Raw genomic sequence first — 16738 nt, forward strand, 5'->3', positions numbered from 1 at the left:
ACTTGCATTAGTCATGACTAACTTAAGCCCATTGATTTCAGTGGATTCTTCAATCAAGGTAACTTGCTTTAAATGTGGTGAAGTGTTATATCTGCATTTGTGCCTACCTGGGTTGTCATCATAAACTCAACATTGGATCTGTATCCCTATAGATTTGTAACTCTGGATGGGAACAGAACCTGAATCCTTTGGTCAGAAGAACACTGAATGCTAGTATTCTAAGGGTTAGAACATAAATGTCAAAGTTGAACAAATGTTTCCTTTTTGTCAGTTTAAAATTAATACAGTCAATGTTAAATGACTAAGTTATTAATAGCTAAGGAAAGAAAACTGCACACAAACTTTCTTTTATAATTTGGTTCTTAAGAGCACCTCCTTGGATGCCACTGGGTCACACAGGAGCAGAGCAAGTACTTCCAGGCGAAGAGATCTTGTGGTGCGTAGTATTGATGAGCATGCTATGGTTTGTTCACATAGTACTTTGTGCATACTGAGGAGGAATACTGGTGGCAAAGGATGTTACCTGATTGTTGCCAGTCATTTGTGCAGTGGACTTCTGTTGTCACAAACAAATCTCCCCCTTCCTTGACTCTCCCTGAAGGCCCTCACCCCAATCACTTTCGGAGGACCCCAACCTTCCAGATGACATGAAGAGGTTGCTGGGAACTGCAGGGGGGAAGGGAGGGGAGCAGAGAAGGGAAAACCCTAGTACAATGTTGGAGCACCCCCCCTTCAATATTTCAGTTTTAATAAAATATTTGAACTTTGAAGTTCATGACATTTAACTTGAGCATTTAAGTGAGCCCTGGGCGAAGGCAAGAGAAATGGGAGACAAAAACGTAAGATGGCTTTAGGCTAGGTGAAACACTTCCATTTGTACAGGGCAAGACACCCCATTTTTGCAATTCTTCTACCAATTGCAGCCCTCCATGACATTTCCCATACTATTCCAGAGAGCCCTTTGCAAGTAGTAGTACTTCCACTAGCTTAAAGCCAGTGTTACACAAAACCACATATTTTTGTCTAAATTTCACCACATTTTTGGAGGCATATTGCAAATTGCATTATGTATAGAACATCTGTAAAATAGCAGAGTGTGAGGGATAATAGAAGTAGGAACATATCTTTATCTCTGCCTACTAATTTTAATTACGCTTAATGGTTTGTATTTGTGAGAGGTTCTTTTGTTTCATTTCTTGCGTTTGTTTTCAAACTTGTATCACTTCTGCCAGTGACTTTCTGCATATCATTAAAAAGAATGAAAACTAATGTCATCTGTGATTTCTGTGTTTACACCCTGTGGTGAATCATGTAAATGCATGTCAAAGCAAAGTTCTGAGCAGTGCAAAAATAGTAAAATAAGTAAATTCAGTATGTTGCAGAGTACAAGTCTAATCTATCTGCTGTTTCTGCCAAACCATTTTGTTCAATTTCCTTTTCTTTTTTCTCATTGGATAGATCAATGGTTAATAAAGTTTAATTTTACATTGTTTTTGAACTATCACATGGTGGTTTAGAATTGTTTCTGTGGATACTACCGCTCCTTGATGGTAACTTTCTAAATCTTTACTCAACAGAGCCATGCTCATGGAGACTCTTATGGTGCGAAGAAGTCTTCTAGCTCTAATAAAGATCTTTTGGTTAGTGTTTTCAATTAGGGATTGCTATAATTTTACCTCTTCATGGTTTCTCTCTACAATATTCCCCCACATATATTTGGTTTATTGGTTGCATAAGGTACTTCATCTAAGTTAAAAAGAGATATTGCTCACTGTGCAGACTCTTTTTCCAGCATTATGCAATGGAAGCATGAAAAGTCAGAAGTGACAGGGTGGTTGACATCGGGAATGGTAAAGAAGTTTACCTACTAAGTTAATTTCTCTCCACTTGGATTTTTTTCTGTTTGAGGTTTTTCTGAAATGTTTTGAATTATTGACCTTCATGTTGCCCTCATGAAAGTAAAGTTTTGTTTCTAGTTCTGTATCTGTTCTCAGTGGGCACAGGAATCTGTTAAGCCCCCCAGTAATGAGTGCTTCAGATTCCATTGAGGAACAGCCTATATATGGTTAGATATTTGAATTGAAGTAAACATATGAAACCACTTAAATGAATTATTGCAAAACAGTTTAAATGTCTGGATTTCTAGAAAACCTTTGTACACAGTTTGAGAGCATTTAAGTTTGTAGACTTTTAGGACAAGTTTGTAGACTTTTGGGACAAACACGTTTGTAGACTTTTAGGACAACTTGTTTTATGGATGGTCACTGATTATAAAGCTTGGCTTCTCATGGAGCAGGCATAAGTTGCTATTTAGTCTTATAAGAACCTTGCAATAAGTAGTTCTACTTTCATTCTAAATTAAATTATGTTTTCAGTGCTTTCCGGCTACATTCATGCATTGTACTAAATCGTGGTTTAGTGTGATCATCATCGTGAGAGGTCCAGAGGATGGCAACACAAAAATGGGCCTTTTCTGCAGTGGCTTCCTGTTTATGGAATGCTCTTCTCAGGGAGGCTCTCCTGCTCCCTTTATAACATACCTTTAGGTGTAAAGCAGAAATATTCCTCTTCTCCCAAGGCCTTTGGCTATTTAAACAGTCTATGACCTTTTAAACTGGGTACTGTTTTTGTTTGCAATATAGAAACAAACAAACAAAAACCTATAGTTACAAACTGCTCTGTGATCCTTGAATGAAGGGCAGAATAGAAATTTAATAATAATTTAAAAAAATAAGACGTCCATCAGCAAATGAAGAGGGAGGCAGTTTTTGACAAGTTCCCAAACCCCTCCAGAACAGATTTAGGGAGATATGGTGATTGAGCATTAGGGGAAGGGGAAATTGCCAGCTTCTCCATTTTTCTGTCAGATGCCTAACTTTTCTGGAAGGGAGACCAGTGGATACCATTCCTGTAAACTCTTTTAAAAAAGGAATAATAATAGAACAGTTCAATATAAACATTTAGCTGCTTTGATTTGGTAAAGGCATCTGGCCCTAAAAACTGTGTACAGTATGAGGATCATTGTGTGACATAGAGCACATTGATATATAAACAACTGCTTGCTCATGCAAAATTCAGTATATATTGGTGCTTCAGAGCACCACAACTTGTCATATGACTTGAATACTACAGTAAACATCAATCTTTCCTTGCATGTTTGAGTTTGAATACTTTTTGCAACTTTGTAATATATTTTTGACAGAGTGGATTTTACCATGACCAACGAAACTACAGCAGCCTTAGGCATAGCAAACCACTTTCTACCTACCATCCTCGGGTTTGTGTGACTTATTTTATTTTATTTTACTAAACAATCTTATTTAGACAAGAGTCATTGCAATGTTAGCTGCCATGCTCTAATCTAACAGAAAAGCCTTGCTTGATTTTTGGTGTTTGGATTAACAACTCAATTTTGAGGACTCATGTGATTTCCAAATCAACTGCTCTCTTTTGTTTTACATACATTACTGCTATGAGAATCAAATTATGAGTTAGAAGTAATGCTAGGTGGTTGAATTAAGTGGAGACTAACGGAGTGTTGGGTCTGATGACATCCTGCTAGTTTTGAATCCCCTTTCACTTTATGTTGTCACTTTATGAAAATACTAACATGCATTTTATGAACAATATGTTTCATTTGTATGGTATTAAATGTAATACAATGTCTTATTTTTGTCACAGTCATCTTCTCTATACAGTGATCCTTTGGCAACAACTAAGAATTACAGGGTTAGTAGTGTGTGATAGAATAGTCTACATTTAGGAATTATAAGGTTCTGTAAATCTAAAAACAATGCTCTCCTCTATAGGTGTCTCCAGATGTAAACACTGGTTTGATAAGAAGTGCCAGTTTGGTTCGTATGCAGATCTGCATGGTTGTCTTAAGCTTGCATTCTGTGGGTACTTTGGCTAGAAAACATTGTGTGTTCTATTCCAGAAAACATTAGGTTAAGCATGCAAGAATAATAATAATAATAATAATAATAATAATAATAATAATAATATTTATTATTTATACTCCACCCATCTGGAGAATATCTGAAAATCATATTGAAGGAAGGGAAAGCTTGTGTGCAGTGTAGGTTTTCAAATCTCAGATCATGCTTTTATGTCAGTGGCAAATTGTACATAATAGTAGTCCTGCAAATACACAGAGGTCTCAGCTATGATCAGTGCATATACGGGTCAAACTGGAAAAATTAGAAAATCGTGGAAAAGTTCATTTATTTCAGTAATTCAACTTAAAAGGTGAAACTAATATATGAAATAGACTCATGACATGCAAAGCGAGATGTCAAGCCTTTGTTATAATTGTGATGATTATGGCGTACAGCTGATAAAAACCCCAAATTCACAATCTCAGAAAATTAGAATATTGTGAAAAGGTTGCAGTAGCTACTCAATCTTGAGCCTTTAAATGGTCTCTCAGTCTGCTTCAGTAGGAATCACAACCATGGGAAAGGCTGCTGACCTGACAGTTGTGCAGAAAACCATCATTGAGACCCTCCATAAGGAGGGAAAGTCTTAAAAGGTAATTGCAGAAGAAGTTGGGTGTTCCCAAAGTGCTGTATCAAAGCACATTAATGGAAAGTTATGCGGAAGGGAAAAGTGTGGAAGTAAAAGGTGCACAAGCAGCAGGGATGACCGCAGCCTGGAGAGGATTGTCAGGAAAAGACCATTCAAACGTGTTGGGGACTTTCACAAGGAGTGGACTGAGGCTGGAGTTAGTGCATCAAGGGCCACCACACACAGACGGATCCTGGAGATGGGCTTCAAATGTCATATTCCTCTTGTCAAGCTGCTCCTGAAGAAGAAACAACGTCAGAAGCATCTTACCTGGGCTAAAGAAAAAAACAACTGGTCTGTTGTTCAGTGGTCCCAAGTCCTCTTCTGACGAGAGCAACTTTTGCATCTCATTTGAAAACCAAGGACCCAGAGTCTGGAGGAAGAATGGGGAGGCACACAATGCCAGATGATTGAAGTCCAGTGTGAAGTTTCCACAGTCTGTGTTGATTTGGGGAGCCATGTCATCTGCTGGTGTTGGTTCACTGTGCTTCATTAAGTCCAGGGTCAACGCAGCTGTCTACCAGGAGATTTTGGAGCACTTCATGCTTCCTTCCACAGACGAGCTTTATGGGGATTCATTTTCCAGCAGGACTTGGCACCCACCCACACTGCCAAAAGTACCAAAACCTGGTTCAATGCCCATGGGATTACTGTGCTTGATTGGCCAACAAACACGCCTGACCTGAACCCCATAGAGAATCTATGGGGCATTGGCAAGAGAAAGATGAGAGGTATGAGACTGAGCAATGCAGAAGAGCTGAAGGTGCTATTGAAGCATCCTCAGTAGTGCCACAGGCTGATAGCATCCATGCCACACCGCATTGAGGCAGTAATTGATGCAAAAGGGGCCTAAACCAAGTACTGAGTACATATGCATGCTTCTACTTTTCAGAGGTCCAATATTGTTCTATTTGCAATCCTTGTTTTGTTGATTTCATTTAATATTCTAATTTTCTGAGATCGTGAATTTGGGGATTTTCATCAGCTGTATGCCATAATCATCACAATTATAACAAATAAAGGCTTGACATATCTCGCTTTGCATGTCATGAGTCTATCTCAAATATTAGTTTCACCTTTTCAGTTGAATTACTGAAATAAATGAACTTTTCCACAATATTCAAATTTTTCGAGTTTCACCTGTATACCAGCCACTTCAGTTCATTTGGGATCATCAAAAAAGTTAACTCTAGACAACCATGACATAGACATCAATCCTGGACATTGTATTAAAACAAAGTGAAATTTTGTATCTTACAAAGTACAAAGCAAAGAGTTCTATCCACCAAGAATTTATTTTAGAAGGTTCAATGTATGTTTTGGAAAAACACTAAAATATATTGTGGCTGAAACAGTGAACAACCCTTCCCTAGTAATTATCTGCTGTTACGTGGAGCATTTACTAACATTCTGTCTGCTATGGATAATTGTCAGCATCAATCCTGCTTTTGAGCTGAAACTCAAGATCAGTCAGGTTAATATCCTTCACACAGGCCTTTGAGAAACTGTATGGATAAGGTCAAAAGACCGAGGACTGTAAAGCTCGCCAGTAAGTTTCAGGATTAAGAGTTAGGAATGCAGGGTAACCAAAAAGAGAGAGAGGAGAAAATAGACTGAAAAATAAGTATCTGATAAAAATATTATACAACTAGCAGAATTGCCAAAAGTTTTTTCAGCTGGACCTCTCCAGTGCCTCTAAAGGAAACCTGTTATTCATAAATGTAAGAAGTGATGGCTTCCTGGGGATGAAAATGAATGGAAAATGCTTCACTTGTGTACCTGGTTGCTGCCAGAGGAGTAGGGAAAGTAATAAAAATGTGCAACATGAGAAACAGGATGATGAAGAAAGGAGAGGCGCAAACAACTGGGAAAAATCTTGTATGGTCTAAGGTAGTTGACTTAAGTGGGTGCGATATGCTGAAAAATGTATTTCTGCAAATCATTGCCAGAAAATTTGCTTCTGTCAACTTACACCCACTTGCTCCATGTGGCTGCATCTAAACCACGTGGAGTATATTGCTTAAAACAAGCAGTGACATTGGTCATGGAATTCTGGAGTATAAAACCTCTGCTGTACTGCCTGCCTTTCTGGAGGCAAGTAGTAAACTGAAGATAATAGGAAGGTGATAGAGAAAATTAAGCTGCGCTGATTGTAATGAGGAATATTCCTCTCATTTAAAGACTAGTACAGGTAACTTGCAACTTGTGTGCATTTAACTTGTGCACATTTAGCTTTATGCATGTGGCAAAAAATAAAAATAAAAGGGGCAGAAAGGAGACAGGCACCCAGGGGAAAAGACTTTGGCAGTCCTATCTGCCATTGAACCCAATGTGTTTTGGCTTTATGTGCTATCTCTGGAACCTAACTCCATGTAAGTTGAGAGTTGCCTACGGTTGTGAAGGAACCACAGAAGAAAAGATCAAACCTTATTGCTATTTTTCTGCAATGTGGCATGAAATCTACAGTGTTTCTGCTTCTTAAAAATCAGACAAGCTTCGGGTTATTGGTAAACTTGTTAGCATTGCATGGAAAATAAACAAATTGCTAGTGCTTGAGCTCGTGTATTAAATTCACAAACTTTCTAGAAAAAGCTGCTTTTGGCTGCAGAATCTTCAGAGGTTTTCAGTGGATGCTTTAGGTATTTGTGCTGTTTTACAATGGTGGGTTAGGTTAGAACAATTGCATCCCTGAAGGTGGCATAACTGGAATAAAAACTCAACCACATGGCTAGATTTCTTGCTTAAAACAACCAATTCCTATGTTTGCAGTGCTTAGAACTTTATAGCTTTGGGCTGGCAAGAGCCCTTGAAAAATGGAAGTTGAAATACTGTAACCTATTCCATTGTATATGTCAAAGAACATGGGAATATTATTGCTACCATATAGTAAATATTCCAAGCAGTATTTTAAATGTGCCTGCAGGGTTAGAATTTAATAACACTGTGCTTCAGAAAAATACAGTTTTTAGTGAAGGAAGCATGTGTACTTCTGCTAATGGTGATGTTTGTCTGCATAGCAGCAATGCTTACAAGCCACATAAATACTCTTCATGATTCTGCAATACTGTAAATACAAACACTATTTTCTCTGTTCTTTAGGCATCGTTAAGTGGTGATGGATTCTATAACCCATATAGTTATCGTACAGTAAGTCTGCAGGGCTTTCTTTTGGTTTTTACAAAATACTTTTCTGTGAAGATAAGTAGCTGAAAAACCAAGTATTTTCCTTCCCTTTGCAACCTTGTTTTTAGCCTTCAGAATACAGTTGTTACTCTTCAAGAGCAAGTTCAGCTCGAAGTAGTCCAGTGGTGAGCTGTTTTCTGCACGCATTCAAGTTTTTCAACTTTAACTAATGCTCTTCTCTTTAACCATTTGTGTGAATCACCTTACTCATAAATGTATGGGTTGTGGAGTTTAACTGACTCAACAGAAGCAATATATTAAAAGGTTAATCAGAAATATAATCTTTTTTTTGGCTGTCATTCAGTGATTTTATGTTGTTATTTAGTTCTGTATATTATGTCTTTGAATGTGGAATATGAAAAATTCATATACCTCAGCAGGATGCCTATCTTAATTACCATAATGCTATGGGGGGGGAGCATGTGTTTCAGTACAATTGTTGAAGCAGACACAGCCTACCATGTCTTCTTCTTACCTGTATCCTCTTAGTTCTTGAGTCTGTTTGCTAGATCTATGGTGACCAGAAAGAGCATTTCAGCTTTTCAGCACTGTCCCTTTTTCAGTGTAGGGCAGGAATAAGAAATTAGATCCTGCCAGGCCCTCTCCTCTGTAGGCCAGCTTTGACAGTTGAGTGGGACCACCACCTTTGACATAATGTCAGGTGATTGATGTCAAAATTTGAAGCGGCTGTTGTACCTACTGATCAGACTTACATGGAGACACCCCTTCTGAAATCTACAGAGGGGGGAATGCTACTCTTTGCAGAGAAATGGATTCAAAGTTTGGCTTAGTGAATCTGACCCAAGCTTATTTTCTAGACTGTACTTTGAAGGCCCCAAAAATCAGCTGATAGTTGCTGATGCTGAACTGTCTTCAGTCACTGACAAACAGCCGATTGTTGATGCTTGCAGAAAGCTCTGGGCTGTACTTTTGAAGCCCTGACAATCAGCATGTGCCTGCAAACCACCCCCCATCTTATAACTTACCTGCCCCACAACTGATGTAATATATGATGTCAAGTGTAGTACAGGTGGCTGTGGCATGGCCAAAATGGGGTGGATCTTAGCAGGCTCAATGGCCAGTGGTTCCCCACCCCTTGTGTAGGGAGGACTAGATTAGAATATGGAAAGCGTGTTAGGGCTTCATAATCCTTCTAATGCTCTGGCTTCCCATTATATCTAATTGGAATCTATCTATGCCTGGATGCAGCATCTGTGCAGGGAAAGATCATGACCAAAGTGTCAACAATTTACACTATCTATGACTTTCCACTTTGTCAGGCAGAAGTGAATCACTGGGGCCCTCCAGTATTTTGGTCATTTCAAATTACTGTGTCAAGCTTGATGATCTTTGGAGTTCATGATTCTGAGAGCTTTATGACTCCTGCTTTGGATTTGACATCCAAAAGACAAATTACTTATATTTACAATGTGAATTAGTTTTAATCTTTATGACATTGTACTTAATTCTCGGTGACTTGGGCCATAGAAGTAGGGAACAGGATTAGCAAAACATGTCCCCAAATTAACCCTTCCACTTTTTATTTGTGTTCTAAGCAAATATTTTTCATATGCTGTATTCCTATCAGTGAAAATAAAAGCACATGGACAAAATGTGTGCTTTACCTGAAAATTGTGTAGTTCAGCTCCCACTGTGATTCTGCTGGGGGCCAAATGTATTTGCCCCCTTGGATCCTTATGCTACCCTCCACATGCCTTCCCACTTGTCCCAAAGATGAGCATTTCGCTATCCATAGCGGTGTCCTCAAGGCAGCATGAAAATACTTTTTCCCCCTCAGCATGTTGCATTGATTTGCACATTTTTAGTATGCATATGAGTCATTAACATTGAATGTTACTTAATCCGAACAAACGTTTATCCAACAGTAAGTTAGTTAATTACTTGTCTTTGAACTTTATAGTTTACAGATGATGAAGCAGGGAGCATTGCATCCTCTGATCGTGCTGTTCGAGGCAGGAGGGATAGTGTGGTGAGCACGGCTGTCTGGTTGTGCTTTTTGTTCTGCTTTTATGAACTCTGTTGCATGAAGTACCACAGGTCCTAGAGTGAGATGAGTTAGCTAGGTGTCATTCTTCACGTTGTGTGCTTATACCAGCTGGAAGTAATCATGTTCTGCTTTATTATCTCTTAAGGCCGAATTGCATGCTGCTATTTGGGCCAAGGCATGTCCAAGTCACAGGTGTCATGGGCCAAATAGGGAAACTTGGTGGCCCTAATTAGGCCTGTTGGCTGGGGGTTCCCCACCACTGTTCTAGAACCTGCAGAATCCTATTGAACCCAGGCTGGAACCCCATCTCTGTAATGATTTTTAATTTTATTTTTATTAAAATTTATATACTGTTTAATTGTTCAACAAGAAAAACAAAGCAAAACCCTCAAAAGTGGTTTACAAAAACTTAAAGAGGTTTATTGTGAAATGACTTTGAGATATTTTATGGGAAGTGAGATATGAATGAAAATAATTAGCTTGCAGCTGGCCAATGTGCTACCCTTCAGATGCTGTTTAACTATAAATCCCACAGCCTCAGCCACCAATGCCTGTGGTCAGGGATAATGGGAACTGTAGTTTCACAACATCTGAGGTGTCACACTAGTTACCCCTGTGTTCATTAATAAATGAATTTACTTTCCTTCTATATCTTAAAGTAATAAATTTCCCAAGGGAATTTTTTGGTTAAGATGCCTTTCTCAGTACTGGATAAACTGATTAAAGTTGAAGTAAAAATTATTAATATTGACCACTCCTTCACAACCTCCTATAAACTTCACTAAAGGCATCAGTTTTACCTAGAGTATTCCAAATTCTCTCTACTCAGGCTTTAAGAAGCAGCTCAATTCGCTTCCATTTTTAAATGATTTCTTTTGAACAGCAATAAGTTGGTTAAGTTTTGCTGAGTTGTAGATTTCTTGTCATTTAAATATCCTGTCTCAAAGATGACTGGATATAATCGCTTATATCCACAGTTGTACTCAAAGCAGACCCTTTGAAATTAATAGATTTTAGTTACTGAAGTCTATTAATATTAAAGAGTCAACTCTGAAGATAACTCAGTTGGATATCATTGAGTGTAGTAGATTGTTTACTAAATAGTGACCAAGGCCTCCATCCAAACAGAACTGAATTCTGTGCAATGCTGGCATATTTCTTGAATAGTTGTATATTTAATATGAGAGGTATCAAGTCCCACCGATACACAGTCTTAATGTTATTCTCCCTAAGATTTTTATACTATTCAATATATTAGTAAGAAAATATGATATTCCACACAATTTTATTTAAATTTAATTTTCTTTTCATAATCTAACACTTTAAATATTTTGGAGAGAGAGAGCTTTTCTAATTGCGAGCTGGTCTTTTTTCGCTAGAGTATAAAACTGTGTACTCAAAGGGTCATGAGGCTTCCTATACCAAAGTGATATCCATCTAAAAAATTGATTGTGTCTGATATGGCAGTGGCATTGCCCATAATAACTTGGAACTCTCTTGATACACTGGATTCAATATACTATTCCTGTAATGTGGAAACACATGATTCAAAATCTGCATTTTTTGTAATGTGTCTTATAATTAGTTCTCCATCAAGAAGAGGCTTTTTGTAGTGAAGGTAAATGTGTGAGTTAGTACCTTTTCTTCAGTTTGTCTGCAGTAGCTAAATCTGAAAAAATACCATTCAAGGCACACATAAGTGTGATAGTAAATTCAAACTAAATTATTGTTTGTATGTGTATGGCTTAAAAATTATTCATTGAGCAAGGGTAAAAAGAATTATTATGGGAAGGGAGATGTAACCTGGAGAGTTGTATTAGCCTAGGTTGGCGGTTCAAATCCCTGCGACTGCGTGAGCTCCCGTTGCTCGGTCCCAGCTCCTGCCAACCTAGCAGTTCGAAAGCATGGCAAAGTGCAAGTAGATAAATAGGTACTGCTCTGGCAGGAAGGTAAACAGCGTTTCTGTGCGCTGCTCTGGTTTGCCAGAAGCGGCTTAGTCATGCTGGCCATATGACCTGGAAGCTGTATGCTGGCTCCCTCGGCCAATAAAGCGAGATGAGCGCCGCAACCCCAGAGTCATTCATAACTGGACCTAATGGTCAGGGGTCCCTTTATCTTTACCTAATAGGGCATAGGGCGGACAAACATGATAAATCAAAACTTGATTTCCCTAGGCAAATAAATGTTTAGTTTAAGGATAAAATTTAGAATCCTGAATATCTCAACATGAACTCTTTATAAATATCTTGCTGTTGATTTTACTTACAAAAAACAATAGCTTGATACTCAGCAGCATTCTTAAAATGCAGCTGAATGTGACAATGAGATACCAGCTTTAAATGTATTGCTCCAATGAGAAATATATTCTTCTTCCACCCTACGCTTTCGGGCTAGGAAGGTGTTTTGAAAACCAGTAGGGAGGACCAATAGGTCCAATGTGAGTTGGTTAGGTTTGTAAGGGCATAGGTTTGATGCCAAAGAAAGGATAAAAGCTATTAGGGTGTATGAGAAAGATGGCTTATGACCCTGTCCAGATTCAGTAATGATACCATTCTCTTTTTATTCTTTAAAACTCTGAAGCTGATGAGATTGAAAATTAATTATTACATGTGATAGTACCATCAAATTCCATCATGTTCTCGTCCCAAATGTCCTCAGGTTGCCATCTGCTTGAAACTGCATAAGGAGTTAATCTTATGTGAAACAAATATATCTGAATGCATGGAGTTGTGAGAAGGTTGGTGATTGTGATTAAGCTGTTTTTCCAGTCAGAAAGGAGAGAGATCTCACTCTTCAAAGGAAAATCTCGTCTAAAACAATTTTGGCAAATAAGATTAACTAACATGCCCACATTTTATTTCATGTATCTGAAATGTATTATTCTATCATTTCTCTCTCCATCTGTTGTGTTTGTCATCAAAGTCAACTGATTTTTCTGATCATAGTGAAACTGCAGCTGATTATTTTAGCCGCTCTAATCGTAGGGGAAGCATTGTTTCTGACTTGGATGATGTCAGCATTCCAGACATGAACAGTGTGAGTGTTTGATAATGTGCTGATGTCATCACTGTAGGTTTACTAATGACTGTCCTTTTTCTTTGGGAAATGTATTAATATTCTAGTAATGCTTGCTAGTTTTAGTATAAAATGTTGCTAGCAGTGCAGAATATTACATATATAAGACTTATTTAAAATATAGAATCCAACTTGCATGGTCTTAGTCTTTTAAAAAGAAACCTCCAGCTAACTTGACAATGTTGCAGAGTGTTTAACTTTAATATTTGTATACCAATGTCTAAATCTGCATGCAAAACTGTTATTAATTGTAGACTGTCTTATTTACACACATTTTGAAGACTTTGTAAATAGTGCTATAATTTTTTTAATGGCACTGAATATAATTGTATGTACTCAAATTCCAATAACAAGTTGTCTGATGCTATGTTACAGACATGCATGATATTCATTACAACCCTATAAATGACTGCATGGTTTAAAAACAGAAAAAGTTTGAACTATAGTGTTCAGAGTATGGTTCCTGCTTGTAAGTTCATTTGCATTTGGATCACAAAAATATCTCTAAAGAGATTTCTATACATTCAGACTTCTATGCATCCTGGTTTTAATTTATTATGGTACATGCTCCTCCCCTTGACAGGTTTCTGTAGGGAAGAAAGTACATGACATTTTATTTAATGGAGTGAATCATAGCCAAAAATTGATAAAGGCATCAGTTCGAGCTATGCTTCTCAGGTGTGACTTCAGCTGAGCCTTCCTCCTCCTAGACCAACTGCCATCAAAGGAAGGGCAAATAGCACTTAGGTACCCCTTCATCATGCCTAGATACAGCTACTGCAGTGAACCCCTACTATGTACATGAAGCTAAATTATCCTGTTACGTATTTAAAACTAGTTATCTTTTCTAAGATGCCTTAGGAAGGCTTTGCTCTGAAAGGTGTCATAAAAGTACTTAGAATGAATAAAATAATATATATGGGGCAAATGTTGACACAACACTCTGATAATTTACTCCCATGTTTACTCCATACTTTGGCACTTGAAACTCTGATTGTTGTTAATGAAACCTGATTAGCATTGATTGTAGTTGAGCTCAGTGCTTAATTCCTTAATGATGATTAAGGCTAGGTTGGTAGGGCAAATTTGTGCATGAGAAGGGAATGACTAGAATGGGAAAGGACATTCTCTGATCTGCTTCTGATCTCAAGAATCCCAGTTCTTCCTCTTGTTTATAAACTGCCTCTTAAAGGAGCTGGGAGAAGACTGATACTGTCTGAGAAAGTGAAAAACCAGATCCTCTGACTAATTTAATCAAGCTGGCATAGCAAACCAGATGGTCCAAGAGAACGTCTGCTAGCACCTCCCCCCAAAGAAAATGACAGACATAAATCAGTTAGATTCATGATACCTGCGATAAAGTGAGATAATGATAAATTGTTCACCAGTCATGGCCTAGCATCTGCTGTTGCTCATACATAATTGTAAACCCTGGCTAGGATCAAGAGAGCTTTGTGTACTGTGCTTCTGATTCTCTTTCACTTTCTATCTCTCTCATCCTTCTCCCCCTCCCTCCCTCGCCCTCTCCTCCTGCTTTTCTGGTAGCAGTTGAAATTCATAAAATGGCCAGGTTTTTAGCCAGTGACAGGTTTTTAGAAAGCACTGAAGTGGGAGGCTTAAGAGGGCTTGTGTGTGTGTGTGGTCCTTCAGATCACGGATGTGGAACAATGGTTCCCCAAATGTTACGCTGTAGCTCCCATCATTCCCAGACAGCAAGGGCAATGGTCAAGAATGATGGGAGTTGTAGTACCATCCCTGCTTAAATCCTGGTCTGTCTTTGCATAAAATATCCAAGGCAGCTATAATAGGTACACTGGCTTTTGGGCGAATGATTCAAACTCTTGTGCTAAATGATGGTTTGTAAAGGCAAATAAATATATTTTCATTTGTTCAGAATGTAATGTATATCTAATTTTGGGAATTAGCTGCAAATTTAGTGATAAGTATATACGGATAAATTCATTTGGTTGGTTATCTTCAGCCACTCTTTCAGCCATAATGACCTCACCAAGATGTCCACCACTGTAAAAAGAAAACCCCAATTTCTTTGTTTTTATTAGACTGACTATTGTGTAAGCTCACTGGAAAGATATTTACAAAAGCTATAAATCACATTCTGATTCTTCTGGAGATTTTGTGCCACAACTGAAAGTTTGATTGCAAATGCCATTTTTAGAGATGAAGTGACATTGAGTGGTTGGTTATAATTGCTAGCTAGTAGCTTGGTTCCCTATGTTTCCAGCACCTAGAGATTCAAGAAATTGGATAAATACTTTGAGATGCTGTTAACATTCTGTTGGCTATAGAAACTGGAGATGCAGTCACTACAGTCATTCAAAATGCATCATAGCATGCTAGACGTGGAGAAATAAACATTCCAACCTGACCAGCTCAGCATTACAAGAAAATGACATATTCTTGCAGCCTGCCATTAATACCTGCTAGCCTTGATAGTTCAGTTAACTTGCCTGATAGTATTTGCTGCCCTGGGCTCCTTTAGAAAGCAGGGAAAAAATGAACTTTTGATAATGATAATAAAAATTTGAACATGTGAAGAAAATTTGTGGAGCTAAATCGTAATGTTTTGCTTCATAACTTTCTAAGATGGTTAAAACCATTTTTAAAAACAAAAGCTCAGAGTTCTGAGGCCTCTGTTTGAGGGGCACTAAGGAAAGCTTTTGCAGGTGCCATTGTGCCTCTGGGTGCTGAGTTAGTGATCCTTGAACTAGAGGATCACAAATTAAAACCATATATACACAAAACAGTTTTTCATAAATTATGCTTCCTGTTTATAATGCATACAACAGATTACTAATGAAATAGCATTGTTTATATTGTCTGTCTTGGTGGCAATTGCAAATAATGAAAAACTTTTCTCAACCCATTTACTACTAAACTTTCATTTTGGAAAGCAGAAATGGAGAAAAATGTTCATAGATAAGTAAAGCTTACATGTTTAAAATATATTACTTAGTGAATTTCCAGTAGTTAATGCACTTCATTTAAAAAACACACAACCATTACTGAAATTACCTTCATTGAATTTACTTTCTGTGCTTGGCTTGACAAAAGGCTAGCCCAAGAAGCAACTTATTGTCAATAAGGCATTGTGTTAATTTGTAGGACTGATACCTTGTGCGGAGCTGTTGATGCTGAAGTTTTGTTAAATGCAAATGCAATATTCAGGTGGAGGAAAAGGAAGAAGGAAACTTTCATTGTAGAATACTGTTTCAGCTTTGTGTTGACATGGATGAAAAAGGGATCCCAGTAATTCAGATTTCTAATTCAAAGAAATGGTTCAAATTTAATATTAACACTTCTTTTTTTCAGCTGGAAGAAAAGAGTGACAGGCCATATTCTGACTTGTATTCAAGGGTGAGTGTTTAAAGAGATTTGGACAACTTTAAAACATATCAAAGTCTGCATATTGATGCCAATTCAAAAAAGCATGGTAGGATATCGGGAGATTCTCCAGCCTCCCGTGTGTTGCTGATTGTCTTCATTATATTTTTTCAACTATTCGTTTGACAGAATACGGTGTTGTAGATCATCTACATCAGCTGTGATCATTGGGTCTGATGGGATTTGCAGTTCAAAATATCTAGAGGGCACCAGACTGGAGAAGATTACAAATAATGTTGTGCCAGATCTATAACCCATTTGCCGTATCTTGTAAGAAGATAATTTTAAAATATGTTCTGCTCCTGTAAGAGCTATTTGATGAAAAAGGACATTTGGATAGATTGAACTATATGGGAACTTAGAAAATACTGGTACGTTTCCTTGAAAAGATTGATAAACTTATTTGGAAGTTTTTAGTATAGGCATCTCCCCATTTACACAGGGGTTACGTTCCCATGTACTGCACCCTATACGTGAAATCGTGTATAGTGGGGAATGCCATCT

The 16738-nt window shown here is 37.8% G+C and overlaps 1 protein-coding gene across 39 annotated transcripts in view; it reads left to right on the forward strand.

Moving 5' to 3' along the window:
• LRRFIP2 (LRR binding FLII interacting protein 2) overlaps positions 1-16738 on the forward strand; it is a 42995-nt gene that overhangs the window by 7405 nt on the left and 18852 nt on the right. For 18 of the 39 annotated variants that reach the window (XM_033165282.1, XM_033165287.1, XM_033165301.1 and 15 more), the window contains 10 exons: positions 368-436; positions 1578-1640; positions 3203-3277; positions 3682-3729; positions 3810-3854; positions 7666-7713; positions 7818-7874; positions 9671-9739; positions 12680-12793; positions 16163-16207. In XM_033165282.1, the coding sequence (XP_033021173.1) occupies positions 368-436; positions 1578-1640; positions 3203-3277; positions 3682-3729; positions 3810-3854; positions 7666-7713; positions 7818-7874; positions 9671-9739; positions 12680-12793; positions 16163-16207 (633 nt within the window). The remainder of the gene's footprint in view (positions 1-367; positions 437-1577; positions 1641-3202; positions 3278-3681; positions 3730-3809; positions 3855-7665; positions 7714-7817; positions 7875-9670; positions 9740-12679; positions 12794-16162; positions 16208-16738) is intronic. The other 21 variants (XM_033165311.1, XM_033165310.1, XM_033165313.1 and 18 more) reach the window with 11 other exon arrangements.

This window comes from Lacerta agilis, chromosome 12 (assembly GCF_009819535.1).
Source record: "Lacerta agilis isolate rLacAgi1 chromosome 12, rLacAgi1.pri, whole genome shotgun sequence".
NCBI classification, from domain to species: Eukaryota; Metazoa; Chordata; class Lepidosauria; order Squamata; family Lacertidae; genus Lacerta; species Lacerta agilis.